Source organism: Ursus arctos, unplaced genomic scaffold (assembly GCF_023065955.2).
Source record: "Ursus arctos isolate Adak ecotype North America unplaced genomic scaffold, UrsArc2.0 scaffold_22, whole genome shotgun sequence".
Taxonomy (NCBI): Eukaryota; Metazoa; Chordata; class Mammalia; order Carnivora; family Ursidae; genus Ursus; species Ursus arctos.
Window position 1 is genome coordinate 51,165,341 of NW_026622897.1, and position 23,039 is coordinate 51,188,379.

Genomic DNA, 23,039 nt, shown 5'->3' on the forward strand with positions numbered 1-23,039 from the left:
GGGTTTAATTCCTTTAAAAGACCATTTCTTTATTATAGTTCTAGTGAGATTTCAAGACATAGATTTCTATGTTCAATTTGCCATCTTTACCAGGCATTCCTGTAGACTGTTCACTTTTAACTCCTTGTATTTCTAGATTATTTAAAATTTATAATGAGAACCTACTTATTTTACATAAATTTAGAACTTTTACAAGCAGCTTTATTGAGGCATTATTTACATACCATGAAATTCACCCATACTGATTGTACAATGCAATGTATTTTTTAAAAACATTTTAATATAAATTCAATTTAGTTAACATATACTGTATTATTAGTTTCAGGGGTGTAATTTCGTGAGTTATTAGTTACATATAACACCCACTGTTCATTACATCATGTGCCCTCCTTAATGCCCATCACCCAGTTACCCCATCCCCCCACCCACCTCCCCTCCAGCAACTCTCAGTTTATTTCCTATAGTTAAGAGTCTCTTATGGTTTGCCTCCCTCTCTGTTTTCATCTTATTTTATTTTTCTTTCCCTTTCGCTATGTTCATCTGTTTTGTTTCTTAAAATTCCACGTATGAGTAAAATCATATAGCATTTGTCTTTGACTGTCTGACTTATTTCACTTAGCATAATACCCTTTAGTTTCATCCACGTCATTGCAAACAGCAAGATTTCATTCTGTTTGATAGCTGAGTAATATTCCATGGTATATGTATTCCACATCTTCTTTTTTTTTTTTTTTTTTTTTTTTAAAGATTTTATTTATTTATGTGACAGAGAGACAGCCAGCGAGAGAGGGAACACAGCAGGGGGAGTGGGAGAGGAAGAAGCAGGCTCCCAGCAGAGGAGCCCGATGTGGGACTCGATCCCGGTACGCCGGGATCACGCCCTGAGCCGAAGGCAGGCGCCTTAACGACTGCGCTACCCAGGCGCCCCCACATCTTCTTTATCCATTCATCGTCGATAGACATCTGGGCTCTTTCATATTTTGGACATTGCTGTTATAAACATTGGGGTACATGTGCTTCTTGGAATCACTGAGTTTGTATACCTACATATTTATCCAAAGGATTCAATGCAGTGGTTTTATTAAATGTTTAGACTTGTTCAACCATCACCACAGTCTACTTTTAGAACATTCTCTTCACCTTGAAAAGTTCCCTTGTTTCCTTTTACAGTTCATTCAAACTCCCATGCCCAGTCCTAGAAAACCACTGATCTTTCTGTCTGTGCAAATTTGTCCTTCTAGACATTTTATATAACTGTTCATGCAACATGTGTCTAGTTTTTTGCTTAGCATAAAGTTTGCAAGGTTCATCCATGTTGTAACATGTATCAATACTTCATTCCTGTTTATATTCTAATGACATTCCATTGTATTGATACACATTTTTTAAAAAGGTTTTTAATTTATTCATTTGAAAGAGAGAGCAAGAGCACAAGCGGGGGTGGAGGGGTCAGAGGGAAAGGGAGAAGCAGACTCCTTGCTGAGCAGGGAGTCCAATACAGGGCTCCATCCCAGGAACCCAGGATCATGACCTGAGCTGAAGTCAGATGCTTCACTGACTGAGCCCCCCCGGGTGCCCCTGATATACTACATTTTTAATCTATTCATCTGTTGATGGGTATTTGGGTTGTTTCTACTTTTTGGCTATAAATAATGCTCATTGACGTATGAATATTGTGTGGCTGTATATTTTCACTTCTCTACAGAGAAGATTCAATCTTCCCTGTAAGATGATTCAAGATCTCTACAGATCTTGGGTAGAATGTTCTGTTTATGTCAGTTAGGTTGTATTGATAGTATTGTTCAAATTTTCTATAACTTTGCTAATTTTTATTCTCGTTTTATTAATTATTGAGATCTCTTTGAGGTCCGTTTCAGCTTTTACTTTCAGCTTGGCTCTTTTGAATCTTTAATGTATATGCACATAGCTAAGCTTGCTAGACTAGTCTCTCTTCTATCTGCTGTGCCTTTCAGCAGCCCCAGCCAGAGATTTGTTTGCCTTATCCAGGACTACAATCTCAGGGTAGCAGATCTGAGCAGCTGGCCTCTTTTGCTAACCCCTGTGGGAGATCACTTCCACTGACAGCACCACTAGACTTGGGCATTGCCCACTGGTCCAGATGAAAGTGAGCCCTCTTGGATGATGTTGTTAGAGCCTGCCTCATCCTGGAAGAACCCCCAGTCTGACAGAGCTGGGGTGGAATAGAACATCAGAGGTTCCTACTGCTTTTACTGAGTTCAGCAGTTTTTATATCATGAGCGTTTCTTAGCAACATAAGTAGGCCTCCCAGAAGTATTGGAACACGCTAAGCGTGTTTGCATCTCAGGATCTTTGTACTTCTTCCACCTGCCATGAATATTCTTTCCCCAGAGTCCCATGGCTTGCTCTCTCAATTCATTCAGGCCACTGCTTATATGTCTTCTCATTAGAGAGCCCTTTTCCATGACTACTCATCTAAAGTAATATTTCCCCACTCCTAACCAATTACTACTCTCATGTGTAAATCTTATTACTACCTGGGACTTTGATAATTTATTTAGACTGTATTTTCTTCTAAAATACAAGACACAAGACCAAGGACTGTATCTATTTTGTTCTTTAATATAACCTCAGAGCCTAGATTAGAGCCTGGTATACAGCTAATGAATACATGAATTAAAGTCACTGGCTTTAAAAAAGGGGTTTGTGGTTATTAGACATAATGATAACTTAATTGATTCCTTGCATCTTTCTAGCTCCTTAGCACAAAGTATTTTTATGCCCACATCACTTCATTTCATCCTCCATTGGCCTTCTGAGGTATCATTATCCCCTTTTTATAGATGAGAAACTTGTGGCTTAAGGTGGGACAGCTTTGCCTAAGGACACAGGGTTAAGAAGTAAAAATCTGGAATAAAATCCTGTATCTCTTGATTCTAGTAGTTGTTAATGTTACCACTCAAAGCCATCACCTGTGGAAAACAGAAGGTGTTGCACAGGAAAGTGATGAAATCCCCTTTTCTGCAGAGCTTTAGGAAGCAAACACACCTGTTCAACTGTGTTTATAGTATATGCTAGGGGGCCCCGGGGCCACCTGATGATGAAGAGGCTGCTGAGTAACTTTGTTCCCATTTTGGGTTTCTAGTTAAATTTTTTTGAGTGGAATAGTGGGGAGAAAAGAAATTAAGGCAGAAAAATATCAAAACATGTCCTTTGACAGGGAAAGATCTCTATTGGAGTTTAGAACTGGAAGTGACTTAAGGTCACCCCTCAAATTATACCACTCCTCTTCCTCCACATTCCTCAAATGATGAAACTTGAGACCAAGAGGACAGATTCATTGCCTGTGGTCACCAAAGCTAGTTGCTTGCATATAGCCGGCACTGTCAATTTTTAAGTTATGCCCTGCACCAGCGGTCCTGTTAGAATCTATGAGATTGCAAGTTTTCCTTTTCTTAGTATGTCAATGTGGTAAATACCAGTCTCCCACACAGGAGTTCTTGTCTGGTATTCTGCTAGCTAAGTTCCTTCACTTAGTTCCTATCACTCTGACTCCTGACTTTCCTCTCTCCAGAAGCCCCAAATGGCAGGCGGGAGGGGAGTTCACCCTCTCTCTGTCTCCCATACCAGACAATGAGCTGCGTTAGGACGTGGACCATCTTTGTACCTCTTCATCTTTGTACCTCTGTGTCAACGGTATCCATCACAGTATCTTACTGAGCACAAAATGGGTGCTCTGAAAATACCTTAAACAGTTGAATTATGCCAATATATATTAAAAGATCCCTATTGCCTCTCTGGTCCTATGCTGTAATCATTTAATCTCTATCAGAAATCTCATGTTTTGGAGCTGGCTACTCTGCCTCTTGAATCTGTGTTGTAAACAGTAATGGTATGGTATGCTTTGCCTGGACCTGCCCAGGTTTGTTATAGTTTGCATGGAAAAATCAAGTTACTGAGATTATAGCAAATTCAATTAGTAGTGCTGATGCGGTTCATTCTCAGACAGGGCAAAAGCTTAGTGCAATGGATAGCATCCAGTCCGGGGAGAAACTCACTGTCCTCCTGAGGCAAGGGGCTCCTGATGTTCTGTATCTTCAGGTTGAGGCAAGGGTACCTGATGACATAATGGGTCCACTCGGTTTTGGTAAAGAAAGGAAAAGGAGAGGCAAAAATCTGTCTGGATTCCCATTTACCATATCAGAAAGAAGTGAGGAATTACAATGATAAACTGTAAAATTTCAAACTTTTGATCCCTTTCCCATATTTTGTACTTTATTTCCTGTTCAGTGTGGAAAGTGAAATTCATAGAATAAGAAAGAACTGTGAGCTGGTCTTCAGAGTTTGGACAGAAGGCAAATAGAGAATTTGTAAGCTGGCTTCCCAGTCCACAACTAGGCTTTGGGTAGGAGAAGGAAGCCCCCAAGGGGTTGTAGTGGCTAAAAGAAGAAAGGGAAGCTGACTGAGTTCCTGGGACTGGCTACACAAAGGTGGAGAGTTTGGAGGCTGCTGTGGGTTTGAGAAAGGGTGTGAGGATGGGATTTCTTCTGGGGTTGGCTATCCTGGTAGCTTAAGCCTCAGGTCAGCTGGACCTGATGCAACTGGCTTTTCTCTGCTGTACAGAATGTGAAGACGGTGTCTGAGACCCCTGCTGTGCCACCCGTTTCAGAAGACGAAGATGATGATGATGATGCTACCCCCCCTCCAGTGATTGCTCCACGCCCAGAGCACACAAAATCTGTGAGTCTGTGGGGCTGTGGACAGCTTTGGGATTTATGAGAGCTTGCAGGGCAAGGGAGGGGTTGGTGCTGAGGCCTGGAGGTTTAATACTCTGGTAGGGGTCCTTGGATTTTGGAGCTGGTAAAATCACAGAACCACACTGACTGAAAAGTATTTTCTGTATGATTAAAGACAAGAAATGGTATATTTATTTGTCACTGGTTTGCAGATAGTCCCGAAGTGTCCTAGATAATTGGTGTTTATGCTAACTCAGCCCTAGTTTACTTAGCCTGTTCTCCAAAGACAGGAAGATACACAGAATTAATGTTACTTAGTACAGGACTAACATAAATTATTCTAGTCTCCTGGGAAGCAACAAATTAGCCTCCTGCAGATCTTTTCTTCTCTGTTAGATGTGTAGCATTCTACCTCTTAGAACATCATTAATGATACTGAAAGACCCAAAGGAATTTGTAAATACATTAGTGCTATTAATATGCTGGACATCAGGAGTGCATTTCGATGCTGGATATTGGCAGTGATTTTTATTTAACTTCCTTTGAGGTTTTTGCATCTAAGAATAGCCACAGTCCCTCTGCCCTCATTTTGCACAATCTGGTCCCCTTTTACTTGATTTAGCATCACTGAGCACTGACCTGTCATCAGATGATACTCTATTAGTGTTTCTTCGTTTGGACTTTTTGTATGACAAGAGCTTTATAATGAAAGAATGACCTAGGGCTTAAACTCTGTGATAATACCAAAAAAAGCTGCCTTTGGAGTAGAGCATGCAGGGAGGTATTCAAGGAGAAGTTGGTTGACTGACTATAGGAGATGCTGTGAGGGCAATTCAAGGGGTTTAGATGACCTTTTATTTATTTATTTTTTAAGATTTTATTTATTCAACAGAGATAGAGACAGCCAGTGAGAGAGGGAACACAAGCAGGGGGAGTGGGAGAGGAAGAAGCAGGCTCATAGCGGAGGAGCCTGATGTGGGGCTCGATCCCATAACGCCGGGATCACGCCCTGAGCCAAAGGCAGACGCTTAACCGCTGTACCACCCAGGCGCCCCTAGATGACCTTTTAGGATAAGAACTTATATAAGCAGGATCTATGGAATCACCCTTTCTATAGGTCACAAAGTCACCTTAACAAAAATGAGCTTCAAAATTGGAGAGTTGTCAACATAGCTCACATTGATATGGTCTTTTTCCAGTTTGCAAGCATGTTCATTTAACAAAATGTTCCTACTAAACCATGAGCTTCTCAAAGATAGAGGAAATATCTATGTATTGGTAGTGCTTAACATAGTTCTTGGCAGGTATCAGAAAGGCAGTAAATACTGAATGAACAAATGAATTAATAAATTTGATCTTCATAGCATTCCTTCCTATTTTTTTTAAAGATTTTATTTATTTGAGAGAGAGAGAAAGAGAGAGAGCATGAGAGGGGGGAGTGTCAGGGGGAGAAGCAGACTCCCTGCTGAGCAGAGAGCCTGATGCAGGACTAGATCCTTGGGACTCCAGGATCATGACCTGAGCCGAAGGCAGTCGCTTAACCAACTGAGCCACCCAGGCGCCTCCAGAGCATTCCTTTTTAAAAAGACATTGTTAATTCCTAATTTATTTTGTGTGTAGTGAGAACAAGGAAGGCCATTCCTCCCACAGAGGATGGGCCTGGGCACAGAGGAGGAGGAACATGGATTTTGACCTAGGAGAAGAGATGAGTTTATTGGGATTTGTTCTTCCGTGGATGTGGATACACATACATGTATAAGAGGCCCCTGAGTGTCGCTGTGCTAACAAAGACTGGTCTTGCCAAATTCTTGCACCAACAACGCAGGTATACACACGGTCTGTGATAGAACCTCTTCCTGTTACTCCAACTCGGGATGCGGCTACATCTCCTATTTCACCTACGGAGAATAATACCACTCCACCAGATGCTCTGACCCGGAATACTGAGAAGCAGAAGAAGAAGCCTAAGATGTCTGATGAGGAGATCTTAGAGAAATTACGTAAGCACTTTGTAACTTTCTGAACTTTCCTTTTGTATGTGACTGAATGAGCACAAAGATGGGAAAACATTTCTAAAAGGATCCCAATCCTGGGCTCGGTCTATGTGGCTGGCTGGCTATGCTTGATATCTTAGCCACATAAGGTGTGCTGCTCACCTTCCCCCTGCACCCACCTCCTCTGTCTCAGCAGCTGCAGTTGGCTACCACTGTGGGTTGGGGATTGAGGAGAGAGTGGATAGCTCACTTTGAGGGCTAGGCATCTTTCAACTTGAGGCATGGTTGAGACGGGTTACGGGTTATGGGTTATGAGACGAAGAATAGCTTTTATCTGCCATCTTGGTTATAGGAGAAGAGGGAAGGGAAACTAACATTTTGTGAGCCTGTACTGTGTAGCAAAGGTCCAACAAGGTATTTTTTTGATTTTTTTTTTGTTCCTTTATTGCTCATTTTAACCCTGTGAAGATAGACATTATAATCTTCTTTTTTGCAGTTAAGGTATTTGCGGCTCAGGGATGCTAACTACGCTCCCGAGACCACACAGCCAGAAGGTGACAGGCCGGGGTCAGAGCCCACCTTGGGCTCCTGTAATTAGAGCATGCTGCCTCTTGCTCTCAGATGGAAGCTTCCCTTTTACTTTCTTTAGTGTCCAGAAGTGGGGTATATCAGAGTAGCTTTTTCTGTGTTTCAGTAAACTCCAAGAGAATTCATATTAGAAGGAGGGACTGACTAGATTGACCTTTGGGCTTGGAAAAATCTTTTGATGAGACCTTTCATTTATCCTTTGTCCCTATTTACTTCTAAGGGGGATTTAATGTGACTGTTTGGGCCAAATCCACGAACTAGCACTGCTCTCTAAAGCCTAGGTTTCTGGTTCTTTAGCTTAGCAGCTCTCATTTTTTTTCCTGATGATTCTTGTTTGATTTTTTTAAAAATTTCACTCTTGTAAAAGTTGCCCTTGCCCAGAGCCCTTATGAAATGATGAAGTAAGAAAAGCCACTTACCTAGCCATCTGTTTACTCCTATATATAGTGTTTTTCTCTGAACTAGATTCGTTTTAAAGCAATCATACTTAGAATTATGAAAAGCAGATTGGCCTGAGACTTAAGGGCACTTGGGTTAAAGCCCCAGCTCTGCCACTGACTTGGGTCTTGGGCAATTTCCTCCTGTTCTCTGGGCCTCCTTTTGCTCATCTTTTAAATAGGGATGTTAATACCTCCCTTATTTGTAAATCAGATGAGATAATATATGTAAAAAGTATCAGACCTTCGTAATTGGTGTTAGGGAGAGCACACTGGACTGGGAGACCAAAAACCAAACTCCTAATCTTAGCTCTGACACCAGTTTGCTGTGTGACCTTGGGGGGAAGTATCTTCCCTTCTGTGGGTCTCAGTTTCACCATCTCTAGAGTACAAGTTGTGAAACCCAACCTCTCTCACACCTCTCTATCTTTGCACTAGAATTACTGTCTGCTGTAACCTCTTCTTGCCTACTTACCCGATAAAAACCAGTCCAGATATCACTTCCTAAAGCCTTTCCAGTCTGTATTTTATTCCTCTTTCTGTATTACAACAATCGTATTTTCATGGGACTTTATGCTTATTTTTCTGTCTCCTCCATGAGACTGAGCTTCTTGAGAGTAGGGACTGTTTTAACTGTGTCTCATCTGTCCCTTTATTCTTAGTATTCAGCATTGTGCTTGGTACATAGTAAGTGAGCTTATTAAATGAGTGAGTGTTTATTGAATGAATGAATTTAAAAATGAGTGAATACCGTGACTGAAAGCAGTAAGGAGATGAAACTTTTTGTTGGAACTTAACAGGTAAAAGCTAAGGACCTGTTTAGTATGGCTTTGGGCATTGGAGGTAGTTCTTTAATCCTTGCCAGCTGCAGGTTTGGGGGGAATATGGGGCCTGTTTTGTATCTTGATCTGGGAAGAAATGATTCATGGTCTCTGTTTCTTTCAAAGGGAGCATAGTGAGTGTGGGCGATCCTAAGAAGAAATATACACGGTTTGAGAAGATTGGACAAGGGTTAGTAGGGGCATTTTCTTTCCCTAGAGAAATGACGTAAAAATTGTGTATGCTGGTATATATGATTTTACTTTTGTTTTGCCTCTCATAAACCTTGTTCTTTCTCTACCTCATCCCTCACCCATCTGGAGGTGGTATGTTAGGCTGACTTCAGGTTTGGCAGAATTATGCTTAGTATGAGAGATGTGCCGTTAGCTGACCATGTTGCTAAAAATAACCCTTCGGTGAGAGTGCAAAAACCATTTATTTTCTTAGCGCAAAACCTGCTTCCCAAATTACAGCTCCACTTTTTCAGATTAACCTTGTTTACCTGGCACTGAGACCTACCAACACTAATATGAAATGGAAGGCTTGGAACTGCAGACCCTTCTGCTAGCGTAATGGGACCTGTTTTTCTAGGTGGATGCCAGGATTCATGCCTGCTCTCTGATTTCTTCTCTGCATCTTGCATGCTGCCCTCAGTGTACTGAAGTCAGCAGATCTTAACTGAGTTCCTGTTTATGTGCTAGGCAGTATGACTACAGTATGAATCTGACACAAACTCCATCTTCAAAGACCTCAGGTTTATAGAAAGCACTATCAAACACAAAATTATAATATACTATGATAAGTCTTAAAACTGTTTGGCCATCATTTTGAGCAAAAGAAACCAGATATAAAAGAGCAGAAACTATATGATTTTGTTTATATGAAATTCAAGAACAGGCAAAACTAATTTATGCTAATAGAAGTCAGTATAATGGTTGTATCTGGGAAGGGCATGTGAATTAGGAAGAAGCATAAGGAACATTTGGGGGTGATCTTAGTGGTGAACACATGGGTGTATAAATATTGAAAAATCATCAAGTTGTACACTTTAGATTTGTGCAGATTACTTTAGTTAAGTTATACCTCTCTTATAAAAAAGCAAAATAATGAGATTTCTACAGACCTACCCAAATAGCTAAAATCAAAAAGAAACTGAAAAAAAAGTACCTGATTTGTAGAAAGCTCTCAGTGTTAATTTAATGAAAGCATTGTTGCTAATGAAGTCCTCAAAGTTTTCTGTTTCAGTTTTTTCTTATGCATCCAAGAACATCTGAAAATAAAGTATTGCATTATATAATGATATATTCGTGTAGCATTCTACAGCTTACATCTGTTATTCGCATCTGTTGTTTAATTTAATCCTTGAAATCACGTGAGTGGATCTTATCTTTTCCTGGTCCAGTGCTTTTCCTACTGGACATGCTTTCGTGAGAATTTCACCTTGAGGAGAAATTATTTTGCTTGCCTGAAAATAATCTGGGACGCTATATCCTTTAGCTATTGCATTGAGATATTAACAATGTGGCAGAAAGGTACACAGACAAGTGTGGGCAAGTCAGGTCCCGTTTCTGGACTTCAGTTTCTTCATAAATTTCAGGGAGAGGTTGTGGACTCAGAGCCTTTCGCCTCCAGAACTTCTGACCTTTTTTTTTTCATTCAGATGTATGAGGTCCATAAATAGGCAACATCTGCAAAATGTTTTTTTCCTTGCTTACTTGACAGTTCTGTTAGTGCTAAGGGAGGAATGAAATATTTATTAAGCACCTGTGCTGATGTTTCCCCATTCCATGATTTTAGAATATAAATGCCAGGTCGCCTGGCTGGCTCAGACAGTAGAACATGAGACTCTTGATCTCAGGGTCATGAGTTCAAGCCCCATGTGGGGCATGGAGCCTACTTAAAAAAACAGTTAAAAGAAATAAATGCTACACAAATAGGATGAATTGGTACTATTATAATTTTTGCTTGCTTTTTTTCTCCCCTTTACGACCTGAATTTTTTTGTTTTTTGTTTGTTTGTTTTTGGACCTGGAATTTGTATGTCTTTTCAAGGTAGAAATAATCAAGTATTAATAACCAGTGAGCCTGACTTCTAGACCTCTGTAATCATGGAGACATAGTCCCAAAATGTCCAGTCTCCTGGGGCCTGGGCATATTTGCCCTTTGACAATGATGTTTCTGGTAGAATGGGGGAGGATGGGTGTAGGAAGATAGACACCAGCTTTATGACAGAAAATGGCTAAAGATAAAATGATCAGGCAATGGGAAGGTAACTGCCAATACAAATAATCCAATTCTTATAGCCCACTTCTTAGGGTCACAATTTCCTGACCTGTAGGTAGACTTCCAACTAAAGAGTGGTGGTGTGGAAGCTGGTGACCATAATTTTTAGCCTCAAGGCATAATTACAAGTGACTTTCTTTCCTGAATTGACCTGACTTCCCTGGATAGCATGAATCTCAGGGCTTGCCTAGAATGCATTTTAGTAATATATAGACTTTAAAATTTCTTCAAATTGCACATAATATATCTGATATATGGCATGTACAGTTACAAATATTGTTGCATACCACTCACCTACAAATATACAGGGCTCGTGACTATAGGCATAAAGTGAAGATTTCAGATATTTAGAATAGACGTCATCGCTTGCCTAGCATCATTCATAGTATTTCTCTGCCTGCCTTCCTCCTACTCTGTTTCTGTGTGTATGTGTGAGTGTCTATATGTGTATGTAAGTATATATGTGTATTATACATGTACATATGTATGTATAGTGAGATTATTTTTACCTTGGAGATGGCGTAAAAATTATATCAGATTTTCTGGGAGCATATGTGTTTGAAAAAACATTTAATATTTTATGTTTGAAAAAAGTGAAAACCTATTTTACAATATAAACTGCAAAATAAAACTCACATGTTCTCTTATGTGATAAATGATTGAAAAACACTGTTCTAAAGGTTCATAGTATAAAAGCAGGAAAGGTACCGTGAAATTATTTTTCTAGTTTTTTGGTTGTTATAGTTTTTCAATGTTAATTATAATTGAATATAACACACATAAGTGTACAACTCAATGAATTTAAAAAAATGAACACACCCATGTAACCAGTACCTACATTAAGAAACAGAACATTACTGTTACCCTGAAGTCCATACCCCTTTTTGCTAAAGATATAAGCATTCCCCCACCTCATTCTGAAAATTTCCCTTGGGCCCCTTACCCCTAACTCCTCACCTCTATAGTTTTCAACTATAGATCTCATCTTACCAAGGTTTACAGATGAAGAGTTTGAGGACATAAGGGGTTAAAGGAACCCATCAAGAGTGATGGAGAAGAGGAGAGGAAGCAAGAACAGGAAACTAGCTTATACTGAAGACCTATTTTATATTCTAGGCACTTGGCTAAGGGCTTTATGAACTAATTGACTTAAATTCTCTTATCTCTTATCTTCACCACTGAGGAAAGTGAAGCTCAGAGAAATTAACTTGTTCAAGGTCATATAGCTAGTAGGTACTAAGTAGACGTTTCAGCTTGGAACTTAGGTCTGTTGGCCACTAGAGCCTGTTTTCTCTTTCTACCACATACTGCTTCTCACATATGAGAATAGACTAGGGGGAAGGGGCGTTGGGGAGGATTATTTTTGCTGCTATTATTATTAACGCTTGCATTGCCAGATTGTATGTAGAGCTGCATTTGACAGATGTCACTTCATTTAATACCTATGCTTTTTTCTCTCTCTCGCCTGTCGTTCAGTGCTTCAGGCACTGTGTACACTGCAATGGATGTGGCCACAGGACAGGAGGTGAGTATTAACCGCCAACTCTTGCTCCTTCAGTTTTACTGTTTTATTATTATTATTATTATTATTATTATTATTATTGGTTAATTTTTAGTCCTTCTTAGCTCGGTAGGGATACTTCTAGAGTTACTACAGAGTAGTAACATGATGAGACAGATTTTGGAAAAAGTCTCTGTGGCTACAGTGTGGAGAACAGATTGGAGGAGATACGCTTGGAACAGGTGAGTCAGGTGGTTATTTTGTAATTCTAGGTGAGAGAGGATGGTTTGGACTAAGGTAGTAGCACAGTATAAATGGGGGGAAGTGGCTGGTTTTGAGAGGTACTTACGGAGATTTGACAGAATTTGGTGAGTGACTGAATGTGAGGATGACTCACAAGTGAGTGATCCTGGTCAAGGAGAAAGTAAAAAGGTGGAGGTACAGGTTTAAAGAAGTTGGATGCTGCCTGGGAGACCTTGTGGAACTGCCTAATGGGCTATCGTTTATATAAGTTTGGTGTTTGGTAGAGAAATTTGATGTGGAAGAGATTTAACTTTTTTTTTTCTTTAAAGATTTATTTTTGTATTTATTTAGAGTGACAAGTGAGCAGGGGGGAAGGGTGGAGGGAGAGGAAGAGAGAATCCCAAGTAGACGCTGTGCCAAGTGTGGAGCCCTAAGCAGGGCTCAATCCCATAACCCTGAGATCATGACCTGAGCAGAAATCAAGAGTTGGACGTTCAATCAGCTGAGTCACCCAGGCACTCCTGATGTAGAAGAGATTTAAACGCATGTCTCTTGACTCCTAATCTCGTGGTCCTTCCATTACTCTGTGCCCAGGATTCCAGTCGACATTGACGTGCTTATTTGGAGGCACGTCTTTGTCTCTTCCATTTCATTAAGCTGGGGAGAACTCTGACTTTATTGCTAAGGCCTGCTGACCCAAGATCTTCAGCAGAAGAAAGCTGTGAAGGGAATATAGAGTACTTGAGGTTTTCTTGCATTCTACTCTTTGGTTGCAGAGCAGGAATGTTGGCGGGTGTGCTGTGGACGGGAGCTGCCTAAGGAAGTTCTTAGTTCATAGCATACTGGGACTCAGAGGTCGTGAGAGAGACCTCCTGTTCCAGTCACAGAGTCGGACTCCTCGGAGCGAGGCTGCTAGGACCTGCTTGTATACATTTGGTGGTTGAGAACCCCTGGTATACTGGAGAAGGCATGGTTAGTAAGGACAGCACATATTTCCTCTGGCTCTTGTGAGTCTTTTACAAGCATCTAAACCAAATATTGAGGCTCTGTTGAGGGTAATTACTGTGGTTAAGGATTTTTTCATTGTTCTTTGAGATGAGAATTCAACAGCTTAGATGTTTACTGTTACTTAAGTAATTTTGGGCAAGTCATTTGACTTCTCTGAGCCTGAATTTTATTTATTTATAAAATGTGCATGATAACATATACCTACCAAAAGTGTTGAAAGAATTCAGTAAAGCAATGCATGTGAAAATACATTATAAACTTTAAGAATTAAAGCTATATATTTATTACATACAAAAAATTACATATTTATTAGTTTTTATTTGTTCCACAAAGCAATTGCTGAAGATATGCCTTCTGCCACACTTTGTGCTAAGAATTGTGTGAAATATTGAGTCCTGTGCAGGCACACAGACATTAAAATCATTTATAAGTGTTAGAGACCACACTTTCCATTGGGTGCGTGTTAAAGTCTTGTACTGTGGAGAACAGATTGGAGGATGGGAACCCGTGTTAAAGTAATGGTGAGTAAGAAAGGGTGGTATCATTGTGCCAGTTTGAAACATGGTGAATTGGAGGCAGAGATAGAAAAGAGGTAGTTATACTGATCCTAAGAAGAACCCTGTGAGGTAGGTAGTATTATTTCCTTTTTACTGATTAGAAATTTGGGGCTCAGGGAGTTTAAATAACTTTTGCAGTTTTATGCTACCAGCATTTAGCAAGGACTGGGTTAGAATCTTGATTCTAAAGCTTAAGCCTGCGCTCTCCAGACTGCAAGGCCACAGCAGAGCTAAGGCTAGGTTCTAGGGCCCTTGGTCATGTTTCTGTTCTCTGGGGCCCTACAACCCTTGATGGGAGACAGGTTGGTGATGGGCAGTTCCTGAAAAGGCTTGGAGCCTGCATGTGTGAGAAGTTGGCCACAGGAAACAGAAACTTGACTTCACTATATGCGTGCCTTGTGGTTACAAAACTATGAATGGCAGCAAGTCCATTAGCGTGGCTAATGCAGTGTGGTCAGGAAGGCCTCATTTCCTGCCCTAGGGAGTATAAATCTTTAGTGGAGCTGGTGAGATGCTCTCAGTCTTTGTGAGTGAGTGCTTGTTGGGGGTTATCCACCTGAGAAGAGCAGAACTATTGTCTGTCACATAATAGGAAGCTTAGCATGTCAGTGCCAGGAAGTCTCCCAGCTCCACAATTACTTTTCAAGCCCATTTTTAGAGGGAATGTGTTTAATAGAAACAATAGACTGGAAGAGACTTTGGAGTCATATGGACCTGAGGGCATTGATTATAAAATTGGGCAATTTTCTTGTAAGTCTTAGTTTCAATTTCCTTAGCTGAAAATACAGATAAGGATTTTTACTTGGAGAGTTGTTGTTAGCTTTTACTGAAATAATGTAACTAGAGCACTTAACGTAGCACCTGGCACACAGTGAGCATTGAATAAACAGTATTGGTGGGAAGGTGGTTGGTTTTTGTTGTTCCTGTTGATGTTGTCATTCTCGCTGCTCAGTACCAGATGTTCCTCAAATGCAGTTATTACTACAATTTACATTTTCATTGTTGTCTTCCTTTATTACTTAAAATGTTTACTTATATTTGAGTAACATGTTGACCGCTATCTCCTATTTAGTCCTCTAAACAATCCTGCAAAGAGGGGAAGCAGGGTTGGGATTATTACCCTTGGTGTATTGATGGAGAGACCAAGGCACAGAGAGCTTGTGATTGGTCAAGGTCAGTAAATGATAGCCCCAGAGCTTAGGTCCTCAGCGCTCAAGCCCAGTTCTTTTTCTGTTATAGGAATGCTATCTGCTGGCCTAAAAGCGACTGATTGGGTGAAGGACATTTAGCCTAGCCCATAGTTAGTGAATAGCTATTGAAAAGGACTCCTGGTATCCTGCCACCACCTCTGTGTTATCCTCTGCCTGCCAGTCATCTCTCTTGCTGCTTCCAGCAGTGACCTCTTTGAGGTTCATAAGCCCTTTCCCATCCTCTAGGATGGCCAGACGAACTCCAGAGGCACTCCTTTGCCTCCAGATCTTACTATATGTTATAAGGGCTCGCTATACTTAATGTAATATATCTTTAGATCAATGTGTTATTCTTCAAACATTAGAAAAAGCTGATAATCAAACGTTATAGAAAGCTGCAGCCAGACCAGAAACCTAACCTGATAGGAGACCCCACTCCAAAGCAAATTTTTCTCACTGGGGGTAAGGGATGGTAGTAGTCAGAGTGTTTAAAAGAATCATTGTTGTTCTTACTGATGAACTGGATCTCTGCAGAAGACTGCCTATACTTAAATAAGAGCCAGGGGTGTTTTTTTTTCCCCCATAAAAATGTGGATTATTCATTTTTTTTTTTTTTTACACTTCTTGCTATATCTGGAAAGGCTGATTTACTTGTTCTGTTAGGTGTTCATGTTCTTGTCTGTTAAGCAGGAAAAAGAAAATATCTCTAGGGAATAAACATTTAGCAAATAATATAAGTTCTCCTATGGAATAGAGTAACCTATTGCTGATACTATTTATGATTTAAAAGCAAAGTACTTATCAACCCACTGAATACTCTCTTTCTTCATTTCCACAAACATTTTGAGCAACCACTGTATGTCAGGTCCTGTGCTTGGCACCAGGGATTCTGAGTTTTCATATGAGCTCTCAAGCTTCTAGAGATATACACTCTAACTAACGTCATGAAGGTAGTATGTGGTAAGTTCCCTAAGAGAGGTATGAATATGATCTTATGACGCTCCAAAGAAGAGAAAAGGCCTATATGGTTTAGAGAATGAGGTTTCTTTGGGCCTGACACAAAGTATAAATAGCTTTTGAACCGGCGAAAAGGATGCAAGGTACTCCGAGTGGAGAGAAGATCAGATCACAGAGTATGTGAAGGAATACAGTGGGAAGGAAGTCGTGAGAGCTTTGAATGTTGGGCTGGGGAGCGTCTCTAGGCAAACAGAAGCCATTTATGATTTTGAGCAGGGGAGGGTGTTATCAAATGTGTACTGTGGCGAAGATTAACCTAGCCATGTGTACAGAATACATTGGCATCACTTTCGAAGGTTCTAATCATGACTTTGCGACTGAATAGCTGTGTATGCAAGTCACATATCCTCTCTGAATCGTGATTTCCTTATCTGTCAAAAGGAATCAATAGTAATACTTAACTTATAGGGTGTCTCTGAGGATTAAATAAAATAAACCTGAGAATACCTTACCTAGTACTTGACACATAGAAGAAATGGATGCAGAAGTGCTTTGGAAATTAATTTATTTCTATCGACAAAAAGCCTATAAAGCTCTTTTTGATACATAAATATTAGGGATCTCATCCCCCTTTTCTCTTCTCTCTCAATGTGGTCAATTCTGACTTATCTTTCCACAGCAAGCTCAAAAAGTCCTCTCCCCCTTTATGAAGCCTCTCTACCATTGCCAGATTGAAAGAGTTCTTGCTCTGTTTTGTGTTTCTATAGCTCTTTGTATGGACTTTTGTTATAGCATACTTTTTTCCTTCCTTCCTTCCTTCCTTCCTTCCTTCCTTCCTTCCTTCCTTCCTTCCTTCCTTCCTTTCTTTTTGTGTGTGTGTGAGAGAGAGAGAGAACACTAGCAGGGGAGCAGAGGGGCAGAGAGAGAGAGAGAGAGAGAGAGAGCGAGAGAGGGAGAGAATCTTAAGCAGGCTCCACACTCAGTGCTGAGCCTGATGCAGGGCTTGATCTCACAACCCTGAGATCATGACCTGAGCTGAAATCCAAAGTCAGACACTTAACAGACTAAGCCACCCAGATGCCCCCCCAGCATATCTCTTTTATGTTGTGATTTTTTTAAAGTATTTTTTCATATAAATATTTTATTAGTAGAAAGTTTTATCCTCAAACTTTGGCTCATATCAGAATCACCTGAAGCGTTTATTAAAATAGTTTCTGATCCAGTATGCCTGGATGGGACCTAAAATTTTTAATTTTAATTTCCAGCAGGTTGCTAAATGATGTTGTTGCTGCTGGTCTGGGTATCTCATATTGAGTATACTGGTTATGCGCATTCTGCAAGGGCAGAATCTCTGTCATCTCTGTCTCCTTGGTGTTTAAGGTCTGGTACTAAGTTTTTGCTCAGTAAATGTTGAGTGACTGGTTGCACATTGAATGTACTCTGATTTCAGGTGGCCATTAAGCAGATGAACCTGCAGCAGCAGCCGAAGAAAGAGCTGATTATTAATGAGATCCTGGTCATGAGGGAAAACAAGAACCCAAATATTGTGAACTACTTGGACAGGTATGGAGTGATAGGTGCTGTCACAGAGATCAGCCTCTGGAACTGATGGATGGTGGAGCTAGAGGAGGAGGCACCAGCCGCTCTCTGAACTGCCTCCACTCGAGAATCTTCTATGATGCTTGGCTCTCTGCCTCCAATCCTGTATCCTGCTGGACACTTCTGATTGCTGCACAGTCCTTCTGGCTTAGGTGAACGCTACCACCCTGTAGCTTCTAACAGCTGATCCTAGAACTGTTTGTTCTGCCTGGGAGAGGCCCTTTAGCCCATCTGCCAGAGTCAGACATGTAGGTCTTTAAGTCATTTTACATCCCAGATCTTTCCTGCATAACTTCTAGTTTGTCTTATCTCTTAAACTTTGACGGTCAGTAGTTTCATTTGAGATTTGACCAGTACGGAAAGAGTAAGACTTCTCTTTTGTTCTAAACCCTACACAACCTAATGATTTCATTCACTGCTTTATTTTTAGGGAGCCTGTTTCATTATTGACCCCTAGTAAGTTTGTAGTCACTTAAAATCTCTGATCCTTTTTCTCTTTTGTTGCCTTAAACTGGTAATGTAGAACTTTTTAGTAGCCATGATTAAATCCCATTTTGATTGTTTCCATCCATTCCAGCTCATGAGCATTCTGTTCTTCAGCATAATAATAGTGGTTGCAGCTCACATTTGTGTTATGCTTTACTTTGCACCACTTTCATGAACAGTATCTCATTGTGAGGTAGGGTCTATTATCTGTGTTTTACTGATGAAGAAACTGAGGTTCATAGAAGTTAATAACTTGCCCAAGACCAGTAAGCCAGTAAGTAGCAGATGAGGGTTTTGGATTTGAATATTCCTGGCACCAACACCTGTGCCCTTTCCATCATACCATGTTCTTTTCTCCTATATATGAAAAAAGAAAGTGAGCTTCTTGCCTGTTTCAGAGACATCACCAGTGGAGGTGACATTGGACTAAGTCTTAGACTCTTAATTCCTTTATTATCTATGTTGCATTGCCAGCTTTATTTCATTTCTGCCAGATTCTGTCAGATTTCTTGTTTTGCATCTAAAACATGGGTAAGCTTCAGTTTCTTTAAAGAGGAAAGGAGTTGGACTTTGACTTTCTCGACACATGATGTTGATAAGTATAGTGAATACTTCCTTTCTGGGGTACGATTGTCTCTCCAAGATGGGGATCACAGCTGGCTCTGAAAAATCCTCTGGAAGTTATTATTCACCTTCCCATCTCTTTGAAGAACTTATTATTTAGAGAATATAGCTCAGACAAACTACTGAAGGTTATAAGGGTACCAGATTTTGGCTCAGAATAAGGAAAAATTAAAGCTGCCCAATAAGGGTATGGGCATTAAAGAAAAAATGAGTCTCATAAAAAAAGCGAGTCTCTTATCACTGGAGGTATCTGAACAATAAAATGCGTGACCATGTTGTTGAAGGAATTTGTGTTCTGGGAGTAAGATTAGAAGATTTATAAACTTGCTTATCCATTGAGCCTTTGCTGGTGTTTCCAGAGGCTTGTACTGTGAAACCAGGAGTAAGTAAGTCTCAGTCCTACCCTCAAACAACTCCTAGTCTGGTGTGGGGAAAAGAAATACCTAGGAGTTCCTGTGGGGGGACAGAACTGGGTACCCTTACCCTGAGCATTAAGTGAAGGTACTGCAGTTAAGAGTCTTTTGTTTTCGTGAGTTGTCCCAGAAGAGAACTCCATCCATATTTGTTCTTCTCCAAATATGTGATGCTCTGAGGCTTTACCTTGAGATATGATTTTTCAAGGTACCTTGGCACAGTGTAGAGCCACAGAGTTTTTGGGACAACCTGAATCTGGTCGTGCACTGTCTTAGCTTTGGCTGTGACACGTTGGTAAAGACGCTCTGCCTTGTCAGCGTCCAGAGATAGTCTCTTGGACCCTCATATTTCTTCCCCCAATCGGTCCAAGCTGACAGATGTCTCCCTGACGTGCTGGGTAAGAGGATATAATGTGCATTCTTTGTCAGGGAAGACATAGGCTCATGCCAGTGGAGGGCTTTTTACCCAGTCCTAAATTATCTTTTGGTCCAAGTCCTTATAATCTCTCTCAAAAGAGATTGTTGAAGAATACCCTACTCTGTCATATATATTCTTCCTGGAAATTAAAAAAAAAAAACTGTAAGACTTTAATTACAAAGAATATAGAATCTATGGAAAGAGTACTAGGTTCAGAATCAAGAGACTAGGATTCAATTCTTACCCTTTGCTGGAGGCCTTTTTTTTTTTTTTTTTTTAAACAGTCTCTCCATCTGCCCAGCAGTTGTCCCAATATCAGGATGACAATTAGATCCCATACCACACAGCTCAAGCCAGTCCATTCTAGCTTCTTTTTCTGAAGCTAGCAGAAGAGTCTGTAGGGCTCTGGGCGATTCTTCTTTTCATTTGTCTTACTCTGCAGCTAAAGAAACTGACCAAAGTGATTTTTTTATTTATCACACAATAGGGCTAAGTGATCCAGTCCCTGAGTGACACTATTGGTTCTAACTCATGTCTCCATAATCTCTGTAGGGAGACAGTACTAAATGGCAGCCCTTGGCTTACCAGAAGAGGCTTTGGCTCTGCAGCTTGAATTCATTTCATTCCTAGAATCAGAGACACTCAAAATGGAGATCATTGCCGGCATGACTGTGTGTATAATACTTTATAGCTTTTAAATGGCTTTTGCAGCCATTATTTCATTTAATATTTACAATCAATTATCTTTATTTTGCTCATTGATTTACTCAGTAAATATTGGCATCGATTGTGTTGGACCCTGGGGATAGAGTCTTGGACAAGACCCAGTACTTGCTCTCATGGAGCTCAGATTTAGTAGAACTCTTGAGGATGTTTAGTGACTTTCCCTAATGTTGGAAACATGGATTCCAAATCTCATCTTTGTCAAATGTTTGGGTGCTCTTTGTCTTGATGCTTCTAGAGGTGTGGGAATCATGCCTAATTTTGAGAAGCATTACTTTGTGTTGTGATGAAATATAATTTTATTATATCTTCAACCTAGTGGTCTTAGTTCTGCCATTTGGGGCTTCACAGAACCGTCTGCTTTGTTTTCTCCAGGAGAATCCTTAAGAGATAATCAAGTTAGTGTTTCTGTTCCCCAGATTCTTCTTCTCCCCAGAATAAAGAACCCTAGACTTTTTCAGAGCTGTTGGACATGCACGTTTACTCTGTATATGCTTAGCCTTTGAAACCCAGTGCTATGGCTCAACGTACTCTGTTCCTTCTTACCCTTTATCTGTGCTCCTACAGTTACCTCGTGGGAGATGAGCTGTGGGTTGTCATGGAATACTTGGCTGGAGGTTCTTTGACAGATGTGGTGACAGAAACTTGCATGGATGAAGGCCAGATTGCAGCTGTCTGCCGTGAGGTAAGGCCAGTGGCCAACCAGCCTTGAGCAGGAAGTGGCCTTCATGTCAATGTCCCTCAAAGTTCTGCACCTGATGGGATCTCAGCCTGGGCACTGGAGGTGGGAGAAATTAGCTGACCTCTCCCCATAAGTCTTCTGTTTATCTGTTTTGAAATTTCTATCACTGTGATCTTTTCTTTAAAGATAACTTTATTCTGATTATAAAAGTATATACCCATTGTAGAAAAATCAGATATTATATATATATGTAAAGTCTCTCAACTTCAATCTTAAAGTTGACTGGTGTAAATACTTTGTAATCTTTTTCTCTTTTATGTGGATATATATTTTAATCATAATTTTATTTTACTTTCCTATTTTCTTCATGTGCTCTGAAGGAAATAAAACAGAGTAAGAAAGCAGTGACAGAGAAGGTACTATTTTAGAGTAGTCAGGGGTGCTTTTGCCATAGATTTGAATAAAGATCTGAATATACAAAAAAGCAAGCCATGCAAAAATCTAGGGTAAAATACTTTCAGGCAAATGAAATAGAAAATGAAATGAGAGTAGGTATTCTCTTTTCTCCTCATTGCTATTGAATATCTAAGGTCTGTAATATGCTGGTAACAGGGAAAAAACCTCTTTACAAAGCCTCTGTGAGAAGCAATGTCCTCAGGTGATAGCCACATTTTTTAAAAGTTTTAAATTAAATTCCATTCAGTTAGCATGCAGTGTAATGTTAGTTTCAGGTGTTCAGTATAGTGATTCAGTATTTCCATTCATCAGCCGGTGCTCATCACAGCCAATGCACTTCTTAGTCCGCATCCCCTGTTTAACCCATTCTGCAGCCCACCTCCCCTCTGGTAACCATCAGTTCATTCTCTATAGGTAAGAATCTATTTCATGGTTTGCTTCTCTCTTTTTTTTCCTTTTCTTGTTTGTTTTGTTTCTTAAATTCCACATATGAGTGAAATCGTATGGCATTTGTCTTTCTCTGATTTATTTCGCTTAGCATAATACTCTCTAGCTCAATCCACGTAGTTGCAAATGGCAAAGTTTCATTCTTTTATATAGCTGAGTAATATTCCATTGTGTGTGTGTATATATATACACACCTACCACCTTTTCTTTATCCATTCATCAGTTGGTGCTCTTTGCGTACTTTGGCTATTGTACATAATGCTGCTAGAAACATCAGGGTGCATGTATCCCTTTGAATTAGTATTTTTGAATTCTTCGGGTAAATATCAAGTAGTGCAATTGTTAGATCGTAGGGTAGTTCTATTTTTAACTTTTTGAGGAATCTCCATTGTGTTCTCCAGAGTAACCAGACCAGTTTGCGTTCTCACCAACAGTGCAAGAGGATTTCCCTTTCTCTACATCCTTGTCAATACCTGTTGTTTCTTGTGTTGTTGATTTTAGCCATTCTGAAAGGGGTGAGGTGACTGTAGTTTTGATTTGTATTTCCTTTATGATCAGTGGTGTTGAGCATCTTTTCACGTGTCTATTGGCCATCTGTATGACTTCTTGGGAAAAATGTCTATTCATGTCTTCTGCCCATGTTTTAATTGGATTGTTTTTTGGGTGATGAGTTTTATAAGCTCTTTATATATTTTGGATATTATCAAATATGTCATTTGTAAATAGCTTCTCCCATTTCTTAGGTTCTCTTTTAGTTTGTTGATTATTTCCTTTGCTGGGCAGAGCTTCTGATTTTGATGAAGTCCCAGTAGTTTATTTTTGCTTTTGTTTTCCTTGCCTCAGGAGACATATCTAGTAAGAAGTTGCTGTGGCTAATGTCAAAGAGGTCATTGCCTGTGT

The 23,039-nt window shown here is 40.1% G+C and overlaps 1 protein-coding gene across 4 annotated transcripts in view; it reads left to right on the forward strand.

Moving 5' to 3' along the window:
- The window catches only part of PAK1 (p21 (RAC1) activated kinase 1), a 150,115-nt gene that overhangs the window by 112,379 nt on the left and 14,697 nt on the right, over positions 1 to 23,039 (forward strand). For all 4 annotated transcript variants that reach the window (XM_057316763.1, XM_026518166.4, XM_026518169.4 and 1 more), the window contains exons 6-11: positions 4,603 to 4,719; positions 6,541 to 6,715; positions 8,682 to 8,745; positions 12,312 to 12,360; positions 17,742 to 17,854; positions 21,122 to 21,239. In XM_057316763.1, coding sequence (XP_057172746.1) covers positions 4,603 to 4,719; positions 6,541 to 6,715; positions 8,682 to 8,745; positions 12,312 to 12,360; positions 17,742 to 17,854; positions 21,122 to 21,239 — 636 coding nt within the window. The remainder of the gene's footprint in view (positions 1 to 4,602; positions 4,720 to 6,540; positions 6,716 to 8,681; positions 8,746 to 12,311; positions 12,361 to 17,741; positions 17,855 to 21,121; positions 21,240 to 23,039) is intronic.